The 23359-nt window shown below is 39.1% G+C and overlaps 1 protein-coding gene across 8 annotated transcripts in view; it reads right to left on the reverse strand.

Moving 5' to 3' along the window:
• The window catches only part of NEXN (nexilin F-actin binding protein), a 57642-nt gene that overhangs the window by 6726 nt on the left and 27557 nt on the right, over positions 1 to 23359 (reverse strand). For 2 of the 8 annotated variants that reach the window (XM_003807779.7, XM_008959912.6), the window contains exons 2-11: positions 22674 to 22752; positions 21046 to 21237; positions 20765 to 20843; positions 20530 to 20678; positions 13567 to 13608; positions 12185 to 12382; positions 11904 to 12080; positions 9299 to 9487; positions 5351 to 5548; positions 1135 to 1356 (exon numbers count right to left, since the gene is read on the reverse strand). In XM_003807779.7, the coding sequence (XP_003807827.1) occupies positions 1135 to 1356; positions 5351 to 5548; positions 9299 to 9487; positions 11904 to 12080; positions 12185 to 12382; positions 13567 to 13608; positions 20530 to 20678; positions 20765 to 20843; positions 21046 to 21237; positions 22674 to 22700 (1473 nt within the window). In that variant the 5' untranslated portion in view covers positions 22701 to 22752. Of the gene's footprint in view, positions 1 to 1134; positions 1357 to 5350; positions 5549 to 9298; positions 9488 to 11903; positions 12081 to 12184; positions 12383 to 13566; positions 13609 to 20529; positions 20679 to 20764; positions 20844 to 21045; positions 21238 to 22673; positions 22753 to 23359 lie in introns of those variants that run through there. The other 6 variants (XM_008959914.5, XM_034928926.3, XM_063607189.1 and 3 more) reach the window with 6 other exon arrangements.

Raw genomic sequence — 23359 nt, forward strand, 5'->3', positions numbered from 1 at the left:
AGACATGCACCACTGTGCTCGGATAATTTGTATTTTTTGTACAGATATGGTTTTGCCATGTTGCCCAGGCTGGTCTTGAAATGGCTCAAGTGACCCACCCACCTCGGCCTCCCAAAGTGCTGAGACTACAGGTGTGAGCCACTGTGCCCAGACAATATCCATGTTTTAAAAATCCCTTCACATGGCATCTAAGACTCCATGATCATCTCAATTATGCTTGCATCTTCATTTTGCTGTCCTTTGCACTCGTGCATGCCTCAATAATAATGAATTGCCTATAGTCCCAATAATTGGCACACAGTTTCTTCATTCTGTCCTTTTATTCAGTCTCCTCTGAAGGCCCTCCCAAATTCCCATACGTGTTTTGCTAGCTGAATATTTGATCAAAATAGAATATAGGTTAAGTTCTGTTAAATATTATAGGATGGCAATTCTGGCAGAAAAAAAATTTCTAGATATCATTTAAACTAGTATTCATAATCACAGAAATAGTCCTTAAGCTAGAAGGGATATTGCAGGTCAGTGATTGCCTCTTTATTTTATGTTTGAAGATAATTCAAATTCATGTCATCAGAATTCTCATTTAGGCTCTTCCACACTGAATTACTACTGTAACTTTGAGCAAATACTAGAGGCTTTATGGGTTTCATCTAAAAAATTATGAATAATCTGGAGTTTAACTTGAATATACACTGGTTCTACTGACTCAACTAAAACATATGCCAAAAAATATATTATTTTAGTTGTATCTTTTTTTGTAGAGATGGGGTTTCACTATGTTACCCAGGCTAGCCTAGAACTCCTGGATCATGTGATCCTCCCTCCTTGGCCTCCCAAAGTGCTGGGATTATAGGCGTGAGCCACCACGCCCAGCCAAAAAATATTTTTGAACATTTTTGCTAGAGTGAACCATTTGACATTCACTATAGGTTTTAACACTGATAAAGGTGATTTTGAAACAATGCTAGTCTTTCAAAGTCTAAGATCTACATGTGTTTTGCTATTTACTTCCCAGATTACTGTATATACCAATGATTAATTTTAAGTACTAAAACATTTCAAAGCCAATGTTACTTCTGTTAAATTTATTATCATTACTGTACCATAACTATGTTAAATATAAAGGTAATATACCTCATGAAAATTTTCAGCTTCTCGCTCTTTAATTTCAAGGTCAATTGCTCTCCTTCTTGCTCGCTCTTCTTCTATTTTTTTCTGTATTTCTTTTTCAGACAACTGTCCAATTTTTTCAAACTTGCTTTTTAGGTTTTTAGCTTGAATAGAGCCACTCCTTTTTAATTTGATCAGTTCTTCATATTCTCTGCTCAATCCAAAGGTTTCATTTTCTTCCTCTTCCTTCAAAAAAAATTAATAAGTTTGTTGCTGCTGTTTTTGAGAGAGTCTCACTATGTTGCCAAGGCTGGCCTTGAATTCCTGTGTTTAAGCAATCCTCCTGCCTCAGCTTCCCAAGGAGCTGGGACTACAGGCACGTGCCACCATGGTTGACTCAAAAAAAAAAGATTGAATATCAGCATATTAGTTTGTACAAGAAACCATCCAAAAGATGTGCACTATTTCTTATTTGAAACCAAAAATACAGTTTAACCTCTTCTCTAAATGCAGGGTCCAAATTTACTAACTCAAAATGGTGCTACAAATTTAAGGCATTATTGAAAACATTCTACTTAAAATACTATTCTCATTAGGAAATATGGCTAAAATCCTCTGACATTCCTTGATAACTTGCTAAAACTAAAATATTCATGACAAGATTAGCTTTTTCTAGGAGTTGTAGGAAGATCTTTGTTAGGGGAAGGCAAAAAATAATTGAAAGAACACTAGGCTGGGTGCAGTGGCTCACGCCTGTAATCCCAGCACTTAGGGAGGCCGAGGTAGGCAGATCACCTGAGGTCGGGAGTTCAAGACCAGCCTGGACAACATGGTGAAACCCCCTTTCTAATAAAAATACAAAAATTAGCTGGGCATGGTGGCTTGTGCCTGTAATCCCAGCTACTTGGGAGGCTGAGGCGGAGGTTGTAGTGAGCCGAGATTGTGCCACTGCACTCCAGGCTGGGTGACACAGCAAGACTTTGTCTCAAACAAACAAAAAAGAACACTGGACTAGGAGTCATATGAGTTCTAGTCCTGGCTCTGATACTGTGCAGGCTTTTGCCCAGTTACTTACCCGCTGTATGATTTTCTTCATCTCTAAATAGAGCCAGAGTATCTAAAATTTTTCCTACTTTTGATTTTATGGTAGTCTTATAAAGTTAAACATCACTCTTAATACTCAAGTTAATAATTAAGCATTTCTGGAGATATAGTCTGGTAAAATATCTACATTTCTCTACATATAACTTGTATCCTCAATTATATATTCCACCAGCAAAGACAGAAAAGGAGTCAACTGGCCAGGCACAGTGGTTCACACCTGTACTCCCAACACTTTGGGAAGCCAAGGTGAGAGGATCACTTGAGCCCAGGAGTTCAAGGCCAGCCTGGGCAACAGAGCGAGATATCATCTCTACAAACAATTCACCAGGTCTACAGCCATTCCACCCTGAATGTGCTGATTGTGTCTGATCTTGGAAAAAATTCACTGGGTGTGGTGGTGTGTGCCTGTAGTCCCAGCTACTTGGGAGGCTGAGGCAGGAAGATCACTTGAGCCTAGGAGTTCGAGATTACAGTGAGCTATGAGTGCACCACTGCACTCCAGCCTGATAGAGTGGGCTGCGTTTTAAGAAGAAAAAGAGTCAATCATAATTGGGCTCCAGTTCTTTGTTTGTTTGAGACACAGTCTCACTCTGTCACCCAGGCTGGAGGGCAACGGCACTATCTCAGCTCGCTACAACCTCCCCTTCCCAGGTTCAAGCGATTCTCCTGCCTCGGCCTCCCTGGTAGCTGGAATTACAGGTGTGTGACACCACACCTACCCAGCTGATTTTTTTTTTCCTTTTTTTTTTTTTTTTTTTTTTTTTTTAGTAGAGACGGGGTTTTGCCATGTTGGCCAGGCTGGTCTCAAATTCCTGACCTCAAGTGATCTGCCCCGCCTTGGTCTCCCAAAGTGCTGGGGCTACAGGCATGAGCCACTGCGCCTGGCTGGCTCCAGTTCTTTATACCATTTTGTCTTTTTTGTTTGTTTGTTTGTTTTTTGAGTCTCGCTCTGTATCCCAGGCTGGAGTGCAGTGGTGCAATCTCGGCTCACCACAAGCTCTGCCTCCCAGGTTCACGCCATTCTCCTGCCTCAGCCTCCCAAATAGCTGGGACCACAGGCGCCTGCCACCATGCCCGGCTAATTTTTTGTATTTTTTTTTAGTTGAAACGGGGTTTCACCATGTTAGCCAGGATGGTCTTGATCTCCTGACCTCGTGATCTGCCCTCCTCAGCCTCCCAACATGCTGGGATTACAGGCGTGAGCCACCGCAGCCGGCCCATCTTGTTCTTTTATTCAGATTCTTTTCCCCTGACTTTTCACAATCTATTATTACTAGTCCTTTGTAATATTTACCAAACCCTAATACCACCATAATGGAATGGTAAACTACTACAGGTATTCCTGGTATACTTTTCCTGGAGAAGACTTAAAGTTCTACACAGAGTTTTAAAAGGTGGAGGCAGAGGGTGTCACAGTCTGGGATGATATGACATGAAGGTTAATTTCTTGACTCAACCAAGGGGTAAGAGAAAACATTCCTTTATACTATTTCCACTTTTTGGACTATGTGGGGTGAAAATACACAACTCATAAGAAACCTAGACCTTGGAATATTTTCCCACAGCACATTCCTGGTATTTATTTATACATTTATATTTATATTCTCAGGGTCCACTAGATAATTTGCCAGCCACACCTGGGGCAGAGAAGTAAAACTTCCCTTCCCACGTGCCTACTGCCCCAACCCATAAAAAACAGGCACCTTCCAAGGGATTGCAACCTCTGTGTAGGAACTCACTTGGTTCCTAGGTCATAAGTTGGTGAGAGGACCCCTCCAAGTTGCCTGCCAAACGTGCCATAGCATTGCCAGTCCAAGTCATGAGGCTACATCTTAGACCCTGACCCTGTTCATGTGTGTGGCCTGGCCCCTGGCAGGGGCCAAGGCTGATGGCGAATACACGCCCCCATTCTACCTTTCTCTTCTGCTGCCCACGCAACCTGGGCCATCCAGAGGGATGGCAGCAGAGTCCGAAGAGGGAAGAAGGTTAGGCAGGGCCCTGGGAAGGGGGCTGATGAAAACCCATTCCAGGGAGGCAGGAAGACTGCCAGGGAGGCAGTAAAGCTCTAGTGAGCAAAAGCTCCTATATAGGGCATGCTTCATCGTCCAATCAGCTTTCACTTATATACAACACACAAATTCAAAGGTAAAATTAAGAATTTCAAGACAGTGGCTGGGCATGATGGCTAATGCCTGTAATCCCAGAACTGGAAGGCTCAGGTCAGAGGATCGCTTGCCAGAAGTTCGAGACCAGCCTGGGCAATAAAGTGCGATCACCCCATCTTTAGAAAAGAAAACAAAAAGGCCGGGTGCGGTGGCTCATGCCTGTAATAACCAGCACTTTGGGAGGCCGAGGTGGGCGGATCACCTGAAGTCAGGAGTTCGAGATCAGCCTGGCCGACATGGTGAAACCCCATCTCTACCAAAAATACAAAAATTAGCCGGGCATCGTGGCACATGCCTGTAATCCCAGTTACTCGGGAGGCTGAGGCAGGAGAATTGCTTGAACCTGGGAGGTGGAGGTTGCAATGAACCAAGATTGTGCCATTGCACTCCAGCCTGGGCGACAGAGCAAGACTCCATCTCAAAAAAAAAAAAAAAAAAATTAAAAATTAGCCAGACATGGTGCTGCGTGCACCTCAAGTCCCAGCTACACAGAAGGCTGAGACATGAGGATCACTTGAGCACGGGAGGTTCAGGCTGCAGTGAGCCATGTTCACACCACAAAAAGAATTTGAAGACAGTAACCTCAGCATTAAACCCCAAATGCAGGGCCTTCTGAACATGGCGTCTTGTGAGTGCACAAGGTGCATGCCCATGAAGCTGGCACTGTATAGTCTATATATAATATATGTATTGAATATATGCATATTTATGAACTACAAATATAAATAAATAGTAATAGCTCAGTCACTTGCAAGCCTAGATACTTTTTTATTAAACTAGCAAGGAAGGAGTAGTTAAAGCAGACTAGAAAGTACACATAATTGTGCAGACGCCTGTACCATGTAAGCACCTCATAATACTATGTCAACTATCCTAAAGGTGAATAATAATACAAAGTTATTATAAGGTGATATAAGTAAAATATTTAGCTTAATAAATATGGGGAATATAGATATTTCTTAAAATCTTACCTCTCCCATTTCCTGTCTCAGTTGTTCAAATTCTTGTTTCTCCATTTCTAGCTTATGCTTCCGTTCCTCCTCTGTTCGTCGTTTTTCTTCTTCCATTTTTTGTTTTAATAATTCTTCAAAATTAATTTCCAGTTTTCCCGGTGTAAGAAATTCTTGAGAGATTGTCTTATACATCTCTGGGGAGTCATCATCTACTACCTATTTAAAATAATTATTTTATCACTCTGGCCAGAATTATACATACTAAAAAGGGACTATTTCTTGAAGAAACTGGGATTTCTTTTTGTTTGTTTGTTTTTAGTTTTTGTTTTTGTTTTTTGAGATGGAGTTTCACTCTTATTGCCCAGGCTGGAGTGCAATGATGTGATCTCAGCTCACTACAACCTCTGCCTCCCAGATTCAAGCAATTCTCCTGCCTCAGCCTCCCAAGTAGCTGGGATTACAGGCATGCGCCACCACGCCCGGCTAATTTTGTATTTTTAGTAGAGACGGGGTTTCTCCATGTTGGTCAGGCTGGTCTCGAACTCCCGACAGGTGATCCGTCTGCCTTGGCCTCCCAAAGTGCTGGGATTACAGGCGTGAGCCATGCACCCGGCCAGATTTCTTAAATAGGTTTCACATTGAACAAAAAACAAGGGGACTTAACAGTAAACAAGGAAGTCTCAACACAGTGTTCAAAAATAAATAAAAGGGAAGAATTATTAGAAAATGTAAGACCGAGGTATTTTGTGGTTATGAAGGAAATGGTAACCATCTATTCTCCATTACAGTGAAGACAAAGAAATAATTCATTCATACCATGAGTACTTTAAATTAGACATTAGGATTTCCTAATTTGAGAACATTTTTTAATTGGATTGAAACGACTCTCCAGGTTGGTAATTAAAGCATTTAAGTTAATCATGATTTTGTCTGAATGAATTAGATAACCCATCATGATCTCTTCATAATCAGGCAAAAATCATTCTTAGTGCTATGAGTTTATTGTTTATTTGCTGTCTGGCTAATTTTAAAGAAATAATAATAGTTAATACTTGGAGCTGCCAAGTACAGTTATAAGCACGTAAAGTGTATTAATACATGTAAAATGTATTAATTTATTTAATCCTATGACCCTATGAAGTAGTTACTAATATCCTCATTTTACAGAGAAAGAAACTGAGGCACTGAAAAGTAATTGTCTAAAGTCAACACAAATACTATGTGGCAAAGCTGGGATTCAAACTTCAAAATATTTCTAATAAAATTATAGGCCGGGCACAGTGGCTCATGCCTGTAATCCCAGCACTTTGGGAGGCCAAGGCAGGTGGATCATGAGGTCAGGAGTTCGAGACCAGCCTGACTAACATGGTGAAACCCCGTCTCTAATAAAAATACAAAAATTAGCCAGGTGTGGTGGTGGGCGCCTGTAATCCCAGCTACTGGGGAGGCTGAGGCAGGAGAATCACTTGAACCCAGGAGGTGGAAGTTGCAGTGAGCCGAGATCGCACCATTGTACTCCAGCCTGGGTGACAGCGAGACTCCATCTCAAAAAAAACAAAAGATTGTAGGCCGGGCGCGGTATAACATAACCCTCTGGCCTGAACTGTGACTCTGTGGTTGAAATACACACAGGGGAATGAGAGAGGCAAGGGGTATTATTCATTTGCTCCAAGTTTTATCAAGGTAATCCAGGCTTTACCACAGAACTATTTCAACTCAGAAACAATGTTTAAGTGGTTTACAATTCAAAGATTGCCTGAAATTTTTAAATTTTATATATGCATGAACTAAGCTATGGTATGAAATTACAGTACTTATTCCTGGATAAATTACAATACTTATTTGTGGATAAGAAAACAATATAAATGTAAGAGGAAGGTTTTCTCTCTTCTCTTTAGAAATGTCTTTAGGAAACTTGGTTTTGTTTTAATGCAGTTTTCTCGCCTGCATTTTTTCCGCTAGTGAATCATGGTAAAAAGGCAGTATTGGCCTGCAAATCTGCCCCAAGGACTAGGTCTAGTAATCTTCACAGTTACTTCTCTTCTACCGCTTCTTTTTTTTTTTTTTTTTTTTTTTGAGACGGAGTCTCACTCTGTCCCCCAGGCTGGAGTGCAGTGGCGAGATCTTGGCTCACTGCAAGCTCCGCCTCCCAGGTTCATGCGATTCTCCTGCCTCAGCCTCTGAGTAGCTGGGACTACAGGTGCCCGCCAACACGCCCGGCTAATTTTTTTTTTTTAATTGTATTTTTAGTAGAGACGGGGTTTCAACATGTTAGCCAGGATGGTCTCGATCTCCTGACCTCGTGATCCGCCCGCCTCGGCCTCCCAAAGTGCTGGGATTACAGGCGTGAGCCACCGCGCCTGGCTTCTTCTACCGCTTCTAAACCTGCTTATTCTCCAAAAATTAAGTGCATTCACAACGTCTGTAGGACTTCTATGTAGAAACCATTTATGAATCAGGGATTACCTACTGCACGTAAGATTTCAATATCACTTGTTCCATCAACATTTATTGGAGGTCTGCTACGCTAGGCATTGTGCCACATGTTTGATGAACAGTCTTGGCCTCATGGAGTGGAAAAGACAGCCATAAGTGGTAACAATACAGGATTAGCGCTATGATAGAAGAGTACTAAATGCTGTAAGAATTCATGGAAGGTGTTTATTATCAGGAAAGGCTTTCCAGAGGAAATGGAAAGTTATGAATTGGAGTTAGCAGAGCATAGGGAAAGGAGTGAGGGACATCTTTCAGACAGTGTGAAGGCTGAGTCTCACTTTGAAGAAATACAAACAAATTCAGCCTATTTGGAACAGAGCAGATTCAGGAAGAATCAAGAAATGAAACGAGAGCAATATACAAGAGCAAGACTATAAAGAAATTTGTTTTAGAAGTTTTTGGATTTTTGCTTAAGAAAAGTGGGGAAATATTAAGCAAAACAGTAACAAAACACAATCAAAATTTCTTTCTTTTTAAAGATCACTCCTGGCCTTACAGGAAAGAATAGGTTACAGGTAAGAAAGCAAGTTAATGAGGAGTTGGCCCCAGGCAAGTTGTAACAGTAACTTGGATTATAGTAGTGGTGGTGAAAATGGGGGGGAAACTGACAGATTTCATAGTGATTTAGGAGGTAGAATAAATGAGACTTAGTGACTGGTTGGACATCAGGCTTGAATAAGAAGATGGAAGTGTTTCAGGCTTCCACGTTTCTGATTTGAGTATCTGTGTGGGCAGTAAAGCCAAATAAACACTTGGACATATGTGTGTGATGCTCACCCATACAGAGGAAGAAAACCAGGTTACGATATCACCAAAGCTAATTACAGTGTTTCAAGAAGGAGATGCAGTGCTCTAGTCTCAAATTGCTTCAAAATTGTTTGTCAGATAACTGTACATTGTACAAACATAAAACTGGTATAGGAAGTACAGTCATAACCTTGTGACAGTTAAGTTAGGTATCAATTTCCAGGAGTGATGAGTGAGCATTTTGGAGAGAGAAATAATTCTGATTAAATGACTCAGGTCATTTAATATATAGTAGGTGGGATGAAAACTGAAAGAAGGAAAGGAAGGAAATAAAGGAATGAAGGAGGGAAAAAGGGAGTGTGGGAAGGGAGGTGGCGAAAGAATGGAGAGGAAGAAAGAAAAGTTGAGGGAGGAAACTCCCTACTTCTTCTTCTTCCTTGGATACTTAGTTCTGGAAAACATGCCTTCCCAGAGAAGGGAGATAATATTCCATCCTTTCTGCCAAGCATGGCAATTTAAAGCAGAATCTTCGGAACACTAAATTGAAGCAAATACCTTCAACCAACTGGTGTTATTCCATGGGAGACTTTAAAACATATTTGCCATTTCTACTCTTGGCACAGTTTCCAGAAATAATAGGGTATTCTCTAAAGTCTAATGATTCTATTAACATATTCTCAAAGGTGAATTCTAATAGCATTCTCCAGTTAGCTTCTGTCTTACCATATTTCTCCTTGCTTCAGCAAACGCCTTCTTTTCTTCCTCTATTCTCTTTCTGGCTTCTTCTTCTGCTTTCCTTTTTTCATCTTCTCTTCTTTGCCTTTCCATTTCTTCAAAACTGAGTTTGAGTTTACCAGGGCGGTACCCTTTAAAAATTTTTGCTGTGTCTTGGTTTTCCTCATCTTCATTTACCTAACCAAATAAACAATTCATTACTAAGAATTGAGGTTCATCAGAAAAAGGAATGAATTATCAATCAAAAGGCACAGAATTAGCCACTATCACACAGGAGTTTCAATGCCCTTAATATACTTGACCTAAATCCCCTTCCTTTTTAATGTCTTCTATGATAAAATATTCAAATTTGGAGAAATTCCATATAAAGATGTACTCAGGTTAAATAAAACTTCTCAAGTAAGCCAAATTTCTATAGATAAAATTGAATATTAAAACATTTTTAGCCAGGTGTTGTGGCGGCTCACGCCTGTAATTCCAGAACTTTAGGAGTCAGGAGGATCACTTGAACCCAGGAGTTCAAGACCAGCCTGGGCAACATAGCAAGACTTCGTCTCTACTAAAAACCAAAAAACACATTATAGCCAGTGTGGTGGTGTGTGCCTGTAGTCCCAGCTACTCGAGAAGCTGAGGTGGGAGGATCCCTTGAGCCCAGTAGGTTGAGGCTGCAGTGAGGGGTTACTGTTGAGTATTAACTTTCCCAGAACAAATATAAAATGCGTATGTGTGTACTATAATTGGGGTTCAAGTATATCTACACAGAATCTCTTTGGTAGTAAAATAAGGTTCTCATTTTGTAATTTTTGTAGTTTTTTTTTTTACTGTGAACTATGGTACCTTATACTAATCAGATAAAAGATTATTATCTAGAACTATTTTATGTAAAATTCCAGCTTTATAATTTTATCATTAAAGGTTTCATTTATTATTAAATTTACTATAATATCAATTGAAATGTATTATTTAACAATACTATTTCTTTATTAAGTTGACCACCAGAAATATCTAAAATGTGCAGATATTATGCAGCTATACCCGAGTAATAACATTTTCAAATAAATGTCTAGAAAATTAAATTTTTATATATATAATTCTTAGAACATCATCCAAGAAAGCTGATCAAGAAAGTTCTGTAACTTTAAAATTACAAATATTCCATTTTTAGATCCTTTTTTTTTTTTTTTTTGAGACAGGGTCTCACTCTGTCACCCAGGCTGGAGTCCAGTGGCTCATTCATAATTCACCGTAGCCTTGATTTCCCGGGCTCAAGCAATCCTCTCGCCTCAGCACCCGGGGAGCTTGGACTACAGGTCTGTGCCACCACACCTGGCTAATTTTTGTATTTGTTTTTGTAGAGACATGGTTTCCACATGTTGCTCAGGCTGGTCTCAAACTCCTGGGCTCAAGGCATCTGCCTGCCTCAGCCTCCCAAAGTGCTGAGATTACAGGCATGAGCCACCATGCCTGGCGCATTTTTAAATCTTAAAACGAGGTTTGGAATCAGTGTTTTCTTATTTCAGTTTTACTTTCTGTTGATAAATCTATTAATACCATAGTAATAATTAACATTTTCAAAGAACTTAGTATATGTAACAAACACCATTTTAAGTGCTTCCTAGATATTAACTCGTTTAACCATTTAAGAAATAGGCATTGAAAAAAAATCCAAGTCATTGTGGAAGTTAAAAAAAAAAAGAAGTAGGCGCTTTCATTTTTACCATTTTAAAAATAAAGAAACTAAGAGAGATTTAATTAATTAACACAGCGAGAGATTAAAACAGTTGTCCATGGTTACACAGTTAGTAAATGGCTGATATCTGAATCTAGACAATCTGGCTCCACAATCCATGCTCTTAACCACACTACACACACACACACACACACACACACACACAGAGGCATGCACACAAATATGCACACACATACACTTAATAGGACAAACTGCTTATTCCACTGTAAACTGTTATTTTGATATGTTCAAACAGTTGAAAAACTGGACTGCTGAGGACAAGTTTACACTTACAATCAGTCCCGCACCCATGTCATTAAGTACTTTGCAGATTGAACTAACAGATGAAGGAAACCAGGTTCATTGAGTAATTATTTTGCATATTTATACATTAATAACAATGTATAAAAATAAAAATTTAAAGCATATTGGGTAAAATGCCCCAGAGTGAAAACTGGAAAACAGTATGGATTTTTTTTTTTTCAGACAGTCTCATTCTGTTACCCAGGCTGGAGTGCAATGGCGTGATCTCAGCTCACTGCAACCTCCATCGCCTAAGTTCAAGTGATTCTCGTGCCTTAGCCTCCCAAGCAGCTGGGATTACAGGGATTTCACAGTGTTGGCCAGGCTGGTTTCAAACTCCTGACCTCAGGTGATCTACCCACCTTGGCCTCCCAAAGTGCTGGGATTACAGGCATGAGCCACCGTGCCTAGCCTAGATGTATTTTATATATGAAATATGAATACAATTAGAAAATCAGCCCTTCTATATGTAAAATCTCTTTGAATTTGTAGTAGTAAACCTTATCTAAAGTCGGCTAACTTTATTAATATTAATTGTAAGTTTTAAATATGTAGATTTACCATTTGCCGCCTTGCTTCTTCAAAAGCACGCTTCTCTTCTTCTAAACGTTTTCTTGCTTCCTCTTCAGCTTGCTTCTTTCGGTTTTCTTGTCTTTGTCGCTCCAGTTCTTCAAAAGTTAGTTTCAATTTTCCAGGAGAAAGTGATTCTTTTTTTGCTTCACTTTCTATTTCATCATCCTAAGAAAACGTTATGAAAACCCACCTTTTAGTCATAAAGGAAAATGCTGCTAACTTAAACTGCCTTGATTTGTTTCTTAGAAAACAAACAAACAAAAATTTACCATAACTAATGAAAGACACTTTGCTTCCTTGAGAGATGGTCGTTGTTCTTCATATCTTATTCTTTTATCTTCCTCGTACTTGATCCTTTCTTTCTCTTCACGTTCTTTTTCTAGATCCTCAAAATTCTTTTTCATTTTTCCAGATGTTTTATATGATTTGACAGGTACCACAGTTATAAGTAGTGAATCATCTCCTTCCTATTTTATAAAATAGATAATTAGCATATTTCTTCTTAATCAAAATTGGGTTTCATGGGACTTTACCTCCATCATAGGTGAATTTCATTACACTGTCATCAATGTTATTATGAAGAACAATTTTTTTTTACAGATTATTATTAAATATCTCCTACTCTAAATTCTTTGTGCATTATGAGTTAATCTTACTGAAATCCATTGCTGACGAGGTTCAAGAAGCATTCTATTTCCTAGAAGATGGAGTTAATACAGCTGTTTGGATAACAAAACTGCAGTGACATTGCCTGAATTAAGCTATTTGTGCACTAATCCACAAAATGTGCATGTGAATATACTCTAAATCAATTTGATGGTGGATAGATTCAGTTTAAACAAAAAAAAGTTTCCTCATATGATTTTTCTCTCTATGCAAGCTTTTAAATACTTAATGAAACCAGTATTTAGTGAGAAAAAAACACAGTATTTCCAAGTGATTTATTAAACATTTATATATATTATAGATAAAACTCTCTGGTATTTGATTGTATTAAAATATTTTAAAATTATTATTTAATTCATTTTAATTATATAATCTGTTGTTGCCTCTGACTTTTTTAAAAACTAAGAAGAGTTATGAAATGAAACACATGGCCCTGAGATAAAATTGCTCCCAATTTATGGGCTGTAGTTTTGGGCACACCATCAAATTGAAAGATTTTTAACTTATTCTGTTAGATAAAAGGGATGACTAAAATTTTTGTGGTTGTTGAACATTTCTTCTTGGTAACAGATACTGCACTCTGTACTATTATATAAAAACCAAAACATAAACTCTCAGGAACTCTGAGGAAAGAAGACAAATGATGAAAATAAAATTGCCTTTTTATAAATGTTAGCGTTCAACAATCTCAGCTGTTAGTAACAGTTCAAAAAATACGTTGTCTTGGCAGAGTATCTCAAACTGAGACTAATAAGGCTTGTCTTTCTAACCTATGAAAGCAAAACATACTTTTCTTTAAAAACACTAAGCTATAGTGTTTGAAAGTGCAAAAGTATGCTCTTGCTTTGCAAAACATACTTTTTTGTTATTTCTACATTTATAATAAAAATAATAAAAGCTCTTTTAGTTTTTTCTTATACTAAAAGATAATTTGTGAATCAGATAATTTTAGGTGAATGTTTCATTAAAGGAAATGTCTGTTTACCTCTGATGCTGATTCAGTTCCCGTATTGTTTATGTCCTCAATCTATTGAATGAGAATTTCATATCATTACATTACATCAGATTTCTACTTTTTGCTTTTAAACAACAACTGGAAAGTAATTTAGTTGTGACTTATAGTAAATTTTCAAATTTATAATTTTTGAAATATGTTTATGTTGTTCCAAATTAGCCAAATATATCCTTTATATTTATTGTTGCATATTGATATCAATATCAATATCCAGAAAACAACATATTAAGAAAACAATCAGGCTGGACGAGGTGGCTCATGCCTGTAATCCCAGCACTTTGGGAAGCCGAGGTGGACAGATCATTTGAGCCCAGGAGTTCAAGACCAGCTTGGGCAACATGGCGAGATCCCTTCTCTACAAAAAGTACAAAAATTAGCTGGGCATGGTGGCACGCACCTGTGGTCCCAGCTACTCTGGAGGCTGAGGCAGGAGGATCACTTGAGCCCAGGAGGTTAAGGCTGCAGTGAGCCATGTTCATGCCACTGCACTCCAGTGTGGGTGACAGAGTGAGACCCTGTTTCAAGAAAAAAAAGAAAAAAAAAAACAGAAAAAATTAAGATAAAGCCTACCCTCTGTAACCCAGAAACTGAATAACAGACCAAACTCTTATGACCAGGCTGTTGAGCTTACAAGCAGCAATTATTAATTTAATTAGCAATTTAAACCAAGACACATAGAAACACTTCTCCATTCTTTGTCACTGCCCCATCAAAGGAAAACCTATCCATTAGCAATCTAATACTTGTCATGATTATATTTTACAACATAAATACAGGGCAAAAATAAAACTGATACAATAACAGTGCAGTGAAAGATGTAGGCTAGTTTATTTATTTTTTTGAGATGGAGTCTCGCGCTGTCACCCAGGCTGGAGTGTAGTGTCGTAGTCTCAGGTCACTGCAACTTCTGCATGCTGGGTTCAAGCAATTCTCCTGCCTCAGCCTCCTGAGTAGCTGGTACTACAGGTGTGCACCATCACGCCTGGCTAATTTCTGTATTTTTAGTAGAGATGGGGTTTCACCATGTTGGCCAGGCTGGTCTCCAACTCCTGACCCCAAGTGATCTGCGTGCCTTGGCCTCCCAAAGTGCTGGGATTACAGGCGTGAGCCACCGTGCCCAGCTGGGATAGAATAGTTTAGAAGGGAAAATAATTCTGATAGTCATGTTTTCTCTATATTTTGACGAGGTCTAAGTAGGAAAGCTCCTCATTTAAAAAGTGAGAGCTTGGCCAGGCACAATGGCTCACGCCTATAATCCCAGCACTTTGAGAGGCTGAGGCGGGCGGATCACAAGGTCAAGAGATCAAGACCATCCTGCCCAACATGGTGAAACCCCGTCTCTACTAAAAATACAAAAATTAGCTGGGTGTGGTGGCACACGCCTGTAGTCCCAGCTACTCGGGAGGCTGGTGCAGGAGAATCGTGTGAACCTGGGAGGCGGAGGTTGCATTGAGCTGAGATCACACCACTGCACTCCAGCCTGACAGAGCAAGAGTCCCTCTCAAAAAAAAAAAAAAAAAGAGAGAGAGCTCAATTTACCCATTACTCATAAGAAATACCGTTAGTTTAGCTTTAGAGGAAGACTAATGTACTCTTCTTAGCAAACATAATTGAGAGAAGATAGGTGATTTAAATAATGCAGTGTTTAAGATCTCAGGAAAAGAAAACAAAAGCAATGGGAAAATGGAACCATTAAAAAAGTAAGAATTCAGATTGTTTATTGTTTTAATTTGACTTTTAAAACCAATGAAAGAGTGGTTAAAGAGTTCATTAACTCCTCATGCAGTGTAAGGGAATTTTGTTGTACCCTGCTTCATACTAGGAACTAGGCTAAGTCCCTGTTCTCTCATCATCACACTTTTCTATATTTTCTCTCAAGAAAGAAATAATACATTTTATTAAGATACCTGGCCAGGCATGGTGGCTCATGCCTGTAAACCCAGCATTTTGGGAGGCTGAGGCAGGCCGACTGAGCCCAGGAGTTCAAGACCAACCTGGGCAACATGGCGAGACCCTCTCTCTACAAAAAAAAAAAAAAAAAAAAATTAGCTGGGTGTCATGGCACACACCTGTAGTCCCAGCTACTATGGAGGCTGAGGTGGGAGGATCACTTGAGCCTGGGAGGTGGAGGCTGCAGTGAGCCATGAGTGTGCCTGGGAGACAGAGCAAGACCCTGTCTCAAAAAAAAAAAAAAAAAGACACCCAATTTCTTGAAAAATAAATTATTCTGAGCAAAGTTTGTTAAAAATAAATCTATTTTATACTTTAATAGTTTATTTTCATAGTTTTATTAAGAATAATTTTGTGGCCAGGCGCTGTGGCTCACGCCTGTAATCCCAGCACTTTGGGAGGCCGAGGCGGGCGGATCACGAGATCAGGAGATCGAGACCGTCCTGGCTAACATGGTGAAACCCCGTCTCTGCTAAAAATACAAAAAATTAGCCGGGTGTGGTGGCAGGTGCCTGTAATCCCAGCTACGGGAGGCTGAGGCAGGAGAATGGCATGAACCCAGGAGGCGCAGCTAGCAGTGAGCTGAGATCGCGCCACTGCACTCCAGCCTGGGCGACAGAGCGAGACTCCGTCTCAAAAAAAAAAAAAAAAGAATAATTTTGTATACTATAAAATATTTTATTTAGAATAATTTGCTTTGTTATAGAATTACTTGTTAACACTGACATGCTAGGTAAATGGTGAAGGCTTTGTTGAATTATATATTATACTAAAAATCTTTAATGGATCTATAATAAAATAATTATAAAAGACTTCTCTTTTTAGGCCAGGCGCGGTGGCTCACGCCTGTAATCCTAGCACTTTGGGAGGCCGAGGCAGGCGGATCATGAGGTCAGGAGATTGAGACCATCCTGGCTAACACAGTGAAACCTCCTCTCTACAAAAATTAGCCAGGCATGGTGGCGGGCGCCTGTAGTCCCAGCTACTTGGGAGGCTGAGGCAGGAGAATGGCATGAACCTGGGAAGTGGAGCTTGCAGTGAGCTGAAATCGCGCCACTGCACTCCAGCCTGGGTGACAGAGCGAGACTCCATCTCAAAAAAAAAAAAAAAAAAAAGACTTCTCTTTTTAAAAGAATACTGACAACTCCTGTATAAATCATGTTAATCTCTCAATAAAAAGGTCCAGGAGGCTGGACATGGTGGTTCATGCCTGTATTCCCCCAACTTTGGGAGGCCGAGGTGGGAGGATCTCTTGAGCCCAGGATTTTGAGACGAGCCTGGGCAACAAAGTGAGACCCCATCTCTACAAAAAAAGACTTTTTTGGTAGATTTTTTTGTAGAGACAGCAGGGTCTTGCTGTGTTGCCCAGGCTTGAGTACAGTGGTGCAGTCTTGGCTCACTGCAACCTTTGCCTCCTGAGCTGAGGCGATCATCCTCCCACCGCAGCCTCCCAAGTAGCTGGGACTGCAGACATGCGCCACCATGCTCAGCTAATTTTTTTTAATTTTTGTAGTGACAGGGTTTTAGTGTATTGCCCAAGCTGGCCTTGAGCTCCTGAGCTCAAGCAGTCCACCTGCCTCGGTCTCCCAAAGTGCTGGTATTACAGGTGTGAGCCACCACACCTTGCCAAAAATTTTTTAAAAATTAGCCAAGCATGGTGGCATGCATCTGTAGTCCCAGCTACTTAGGAGGCTGAGGTAGGAGGATTGCTTGAGCCCAGAAGTTTGAGGCTGCAATGAGCTGTGATTGCACCACTGCACTCCAGCCTGGGCAACAGAGCAAGACTCTGTCTTTAAAAAATAAAAAATAAAAAGATCCAGGAGATACGGTGAGAAGCCAGACATTAAGAATATAGAAAAGAGAAATACTAAATTTATTAACTCAACTTTCTTTTACTGCTGCTGCTACAACCTTCCCAAACCCAGGTTTTTTGTTTGTTCGTTTGTTTGCTTTGGTGCAGTGGCCTGATCATGAACCTCCTGGGTTCAAGCAATCCTCCCACTTTAGCCTCCCAAGTAGCTGGGACTGTAGGCACCCACCACCACCTCCTGGCTAAATTGTTTGTCTGTCTGTTTTTAAGAGCTGAGGTCTCACTATGTTGTTACCCAGCCTGCTTCCAGATCTTTATTAGCTTATGGTAAAATAATAAAGTATGTTTGAAGATTTTTTTTGCTTTCTTCTTTGCTCACTTTAAACCATTACCAAAACAAGAAAACATTGGAGAATACTTTTTTTCCAACAAACTAGGAAAAAGATAAATCTGTCTAAGTAGCCATGGTGTCAGTATATTCACAGAGACCAGATATTCAGAAGTTCAGGTATAGTGTTGACTTTCAGAAGACAATATTGAAGAGCCACTTCCTATTTCTTTTGCTTTATAAAAAATGAAACTCCTTTTGCTTCTTCCCAAATCAACTTCCTTCTCTCCCTTTTCTTTTCAACATCTCCTTCTCTTCCCTCACCAGTAACTCCTCTTTTTTCTAAGCTGATGGACTTTAACTTTGCTCATCAGGGTATCCTCAAAGATAAACAGATAATATCAAATCAAGCTTCTTCCCCAAATTGATTCTAACATCCACTATATCTACTATTAATCCCCACCCACCCCCAACCATCTTTTTTTTTTTTTTTTTTTTAAGAGACAGGGTCTCTCTGTTGCTGGCTGGAAGTGCAGTGAAATTATCATAGCTCACTGCATCCTGAAACTCCTGGGCTCAAGCAGTCCTCCTGCCTCAGCCTCCCAAAGAGCTGGGATTACAGGCATGAGTCACCATGTCCAGCTCTCATTTTTAATTCATTATAAGATCCTAGAATCTCCAAATCTTGTAGGTCACCAAGTCATTCAGCTACCCTCTGACTCAGGAATCCTTTATGGCATTCTTGCATATGGATTTATACAAATAAATTTTACAAGCAAACATTAAAACTCTTCTTGACTACCTATACCATACTTTACTCCTTATATTCAAAGATACATTAAATTATATTGGAGTAGAGTGGAAAATGTACTTAATTAGATTTGAAAATTAAACTTTACATATTTACAAGATAAAATTACTAGGCCGGGTGCGGTGGCTCATGCCTGTAATCATTTTGGGAGGCCGAGGTGGGCAGATCATCTGAGATCAGGAGTTCAAGACCAGCCTGGCCAACATGGTAAAACCCTATCTCTACTAAAAATACAAAAAAATTAGCTGGGAGTGGTGGCATGTGCCTTAGTCCTAGCTACTCAGGAGACTGAAGCAGGATAATCGCTTGAATCCGGGAGGCAGAGGTTGCAGTGAACCGAGATTTTGCCACTGCACTCCAGCCTGGGTGACAGAGCGAGACTCCGTCTCAATTAAAAAAAAAAAAAAAAGAGGCCAGTGCGGTGACTCACGCCTGTAATCCCAGCACTTTGGGATGCCAAGGCAGGTAGATCACCTGAGGTCAGGAATTCAAGACCAACCTGGCCAACATGGCGAAACCCCGTCTCCACTAAAAATACAAAAATTAGCCAGATGTGGTGGCAGGCACCTGTAATCCCTGCTACTCAGGAGGTTGAGACAGGAGAATCACTTCAACCTGGGTGGTGGAGGTTGCAGTGAGCCAAGATTGCACCGAGCCAGGACTGCGCCATTGCACTCCAGCCTGGGCAACAAGAGCAAAACTCCGTCTCAAAAAAAAAAAAAAAAAAGACTGCCCTGCTGGATTTCAGACTTGCATGGGCCATGCAACCCCTTTGTTTTGGATGATTTCTCCCATTTGGAACTGCTGTATTTACCCAATACCTGTACCCCGCTTTGCAAATCCAGGGTAAATACATTTCTTTGGTATGCAAGTATAGCATATGCTTTGCTTTCATCGTCACTTTTCTTTTCAGAAAGGTAATGGAAACTGAAGGCAGCATAGCAAAAAGACTGAAAGCACTTAATGTATGCCTTAAAAGACCAGCTGATATGGTTTGGCTCTGTGTCCCCACCCAAATCTCATCTTGAATTGTACTCCCATAATTCCCACGTGTTGTGGGAGGGACCTGGTGGGAGATAATTTGAATCATGGGGATGGGGGTGGTTTCCCCCATCCTGTTCTCGTGGTAGTGAATAAGTCTCATGAGATCTGATGGTTTTATCAGAGGTTTCCGCTTTTTCATCTTCCTCATTTTCTCTTGCCACCGCTACGTAAGAAGTACCTTTCACCTCCCGCCATGATTCTGAGGACTCCTCAGCCAAGTGGAACTATAAGTCCAATTAAACCTCTTTTCTTTCCCAGTCTTGTGTATGTCTTTATCAGCAGCATGAAAACAGACTAATATACCAGCATTTAAAAGTATTGTTATTAGAAGACCAGCACTTTGTTAGGTACTCATGGATAGTTTATATGTGAAATTGCCTTACATCTTTGTAAAATTCTCTAACTTGTAAAGAAAAATAAGGAATGTAGATGGGGTGAGGAATGTGGATAGAGCGGTAAGATTGTATATGATACAAATCATCTCACTATTCTACCTTAAAATAGGCATATTCTGCCCATGTCCTTCTAGGCATCTGATGTTAAATATTTTTCCTTCAGATCTTTTCAGGTTAGCTGCCTTTTTTTTTTTTTTTTTCTTTGAGATAGGTCTTGCCCTGTCACCCAGGCTGGAGTCCAGTGGCATGATCTTGGCTCACTGCAACTTCCACCTTTCAGGCTCAAGCGAACCTCCTACCTCAGCCTTCTGAATAGCTGGGACTACAGGCACTTGCCACCATGCCCAGCTAATTTTTGTATTTTTTTGTAGAGACAGGATTTTGCCATGTTGCCCGGGCTGATGTCGAAGCGATCCACCCAGCTTGGCCTCCCAAAGTGCTGAGATTACAGATGTGAGCCACCATCCCCAGACGGTTAGCTGCTTTTTAATAGGTTTATGTTACATTAAAATATTTTAATTAGGCAACATACTGATTAGTTTTACTTTGCACAGTTAGTTTCAGAAACAAATACAAACTTAATCTTCAGTGATACCTGTTCAGCCCTTTTTGCTAATTCACGCTGTATTTTCCTCTTTTCTAACATATCCTGCTCAATTCTGCGTTTTCGTTCCTCCTCCGTTCTCTTCCTTTGTTCCTCTTGTCTTTGTTTCTCCATTTCAGCAAATCTACCCTTCACAGTTCCTAAAAATATATGAAAAAAATGTTTGATACTTGGTTATGTTTCTATTTTGCAATTTAATTTACTATTTACCCCTCAAGCTTCTTACCTGTTAATTTTGGAACATAAGCCTTTTCTACTTTAGAAGATACATCTTCCTCATCATCAGAAGCAAGCATTTCTTTAATCTAGATGGTTAAATAAATTAATGTGAGCACATGTCCAAAAATTAGACTAAATCACATTATATGCAGAGTTTAAATTAGGTTACAAATACAGAAAAGTATTTTAGTTATAGTTAATATGAAATGTGGTTAATGTGAATAAATACAATTTAAATGAAAAAATGCAAACAAATATTTTCACGAGAATAAAGTAAAATAAAATAACCTCCTGCTTTCTCCTGTTCCATTCTCTCTCTCTAATATATTGTTCTTTTCTTCTTTGTTTTTCGTCTCTAGATCTCCTTTGATTTCTTTCTTCCCTGGCTCTCTGCATGGCTTCAAACTTATCCTTTACATCACCCTTGCCAAGTTTTGGTACATAGGTTTTTGGGACAGGTTTAGATGAAGAAAGCAGAATCTTCATTAGAAGAAAATAAAGAAAAGAAAGTTAACGAAAAAGATAGGAAGAAATTAGGTAAAGATAGATAAGAATAAGCAATATAAAAAATATTTATTGAAACAGAAAATAGAAATGTGTTTGAACCCTTTATTTGACCATCACAACCTGATTAGATACTTTCTAAAACCTAACTATGAAAAATGACATTACAGAAAATATGAGAGTAGAAATTCCACTGTTATATAGTAATGAAATCTCATTTTGTGGGTAGCATTCCACTGAAGCTGAAAGCCAGTAAAATATAAAAATCAAATTCTGAATTCTAATTAAAAACAACTGTCTTTTATTGTCTAACTCCATTATTAAAGATTCAGATTTGATATCACTTGCTAAAAAGGTACCCAAACTAATTTCAGTAAATTTGGTGAAGTTGAAAACAAAGCAAAAGTTTAGGCTTTAAAGTTTGAGCCTAATTCACATTTTACACCCTTCCTGGTTTCTATATCCAATATAAGCAAAACCAAAGGCCAGTCCTTTAGTCCTTATTTGTGGCTGAGGTACACCATGGTCTGTGTGCACAAGCTGTGATTTATGTTGTTACTATTACTTCCCATCTATAACTTCTTTAAGCCACATTAAAAATGTGTAAGAAGGCTATATCATTCTATATGGGGGCGGGCTGTAAGAGGAATTCCATATGGCAACAGCTTCACAAAGAATGGGAATCTGGTAGAAGACTGAAGAAATGATTTTCCTCCACTCTAAAACCAGAAGAGCAAATTATTTTTACCACTTTGAAAATTAAGCTGATTTCTAAATGAAATTTCAGTAAATAAAATGTGTGCCTCAGAACACCAAATCCTTTTTCCTAGTGATAATGACAATTACTTAATTAATCTGTGGCACATCCAACTTGTATTTTATAATCTATTATGTGTCATTGGCCATTTAAGGGTTAACTTTATAATTCTGAGGTGTCAGCAACTGAGCTCTTCTTACAACAACTCTCAGTATCTACAGTCAAGAACCAGAAGAAAGCTAAAAATTAAAATATATATATAAGGCACTTAAAAAGGTTCCTTACCTAAGAGGGAATTATGTTTTCTCCTATGAGTATAGGTCAAACTTTGTTTTAATACTAAAATAATAATTTCTAAGAGTTATCAAGAACAAAATATTTAAAATTCTACTCAGAATGCTAGCTATCACATCCACTTCACTATCATTCACAAATTTACTACTCATGCTTTGTAGAATTTCCTAGAACCCAAATGAAAATACTAGCCCAAGACCAGCTGGTGAATTGTATCTCTTCTTGTTTTACATCTTGCCATTATGTTATTAATTATGAACTCCTAAATATGACCTTTCCACCAAATGACTGTCCTTTCAGCAATTCTACAGTCAACTCTACATTTCCCTCTTTTATTTTTATTTTTACTTTTGAGACTTACCTCAGCCTTTTGGGAAATATCATTCATGTTTGCTCTATGTGGTCTTGGGCTGATTATGAAGCTCTGTATATATTTGCACCTGAAAAAAAATTATATTGTATAATAAATTTTAATTTATTTGTAATATATTATGTATTTTTATAAATAGAAATAGCAGTTAATTGCCCCTCAAAAAATACTGACATGATTCAAGCAAGTAATAAATTGTGATAACCTTTAGCTCTTTTTCCCAAGATTCATGGTATAGAAAATATAAGGTGCATGATGGTAAAAGATCCCTGAAAGTTTTTGACCCAGAATAGCTTGATGAACATACTAAGTTCACTTGAAAAGAATGTGTATTCAGCAATTACTGAGTGTATTACTCTATAAATATTAACTAGCTGAAGGTAGTTGATCATGTTTTAGATCTGTATTTTTACTAATTTTCGGCTATTTCTATCAATCTTCAACTATGTAGTTTTTTGTTTGCTTGTTTTGTTTTGTTTTGTTTTGTTTTTGTTTTTGTTTTGAGATGAAATCTCACTCTGTCACCCAGGCTGGAGTGCAGTGACACAATCTCGGCTCACTGCAACATCTGCATGCCAGGTTCAAGTAATTCTCCTGCCTCAGCCTCCCAAGTAGCTGGGATTACAGGCCCGCGCCACCATGCCTGGCTAATGTTTTATTTTTAGTAGAGATAGGGT

The sequence above is a fragment of the Pan paniscus genome, chromosome 1 (assembly GCF_029289425.2).
Source record: "Pan paniscus chromosome 1, NHGRI_mPanPan1-v2.0_pri, whole genome shotgun sequence".
NCBI lineage: Eukaryota > Metazoa > Chordata > Mammalia > Primates > Hominidae > Pan > Pan paniscus.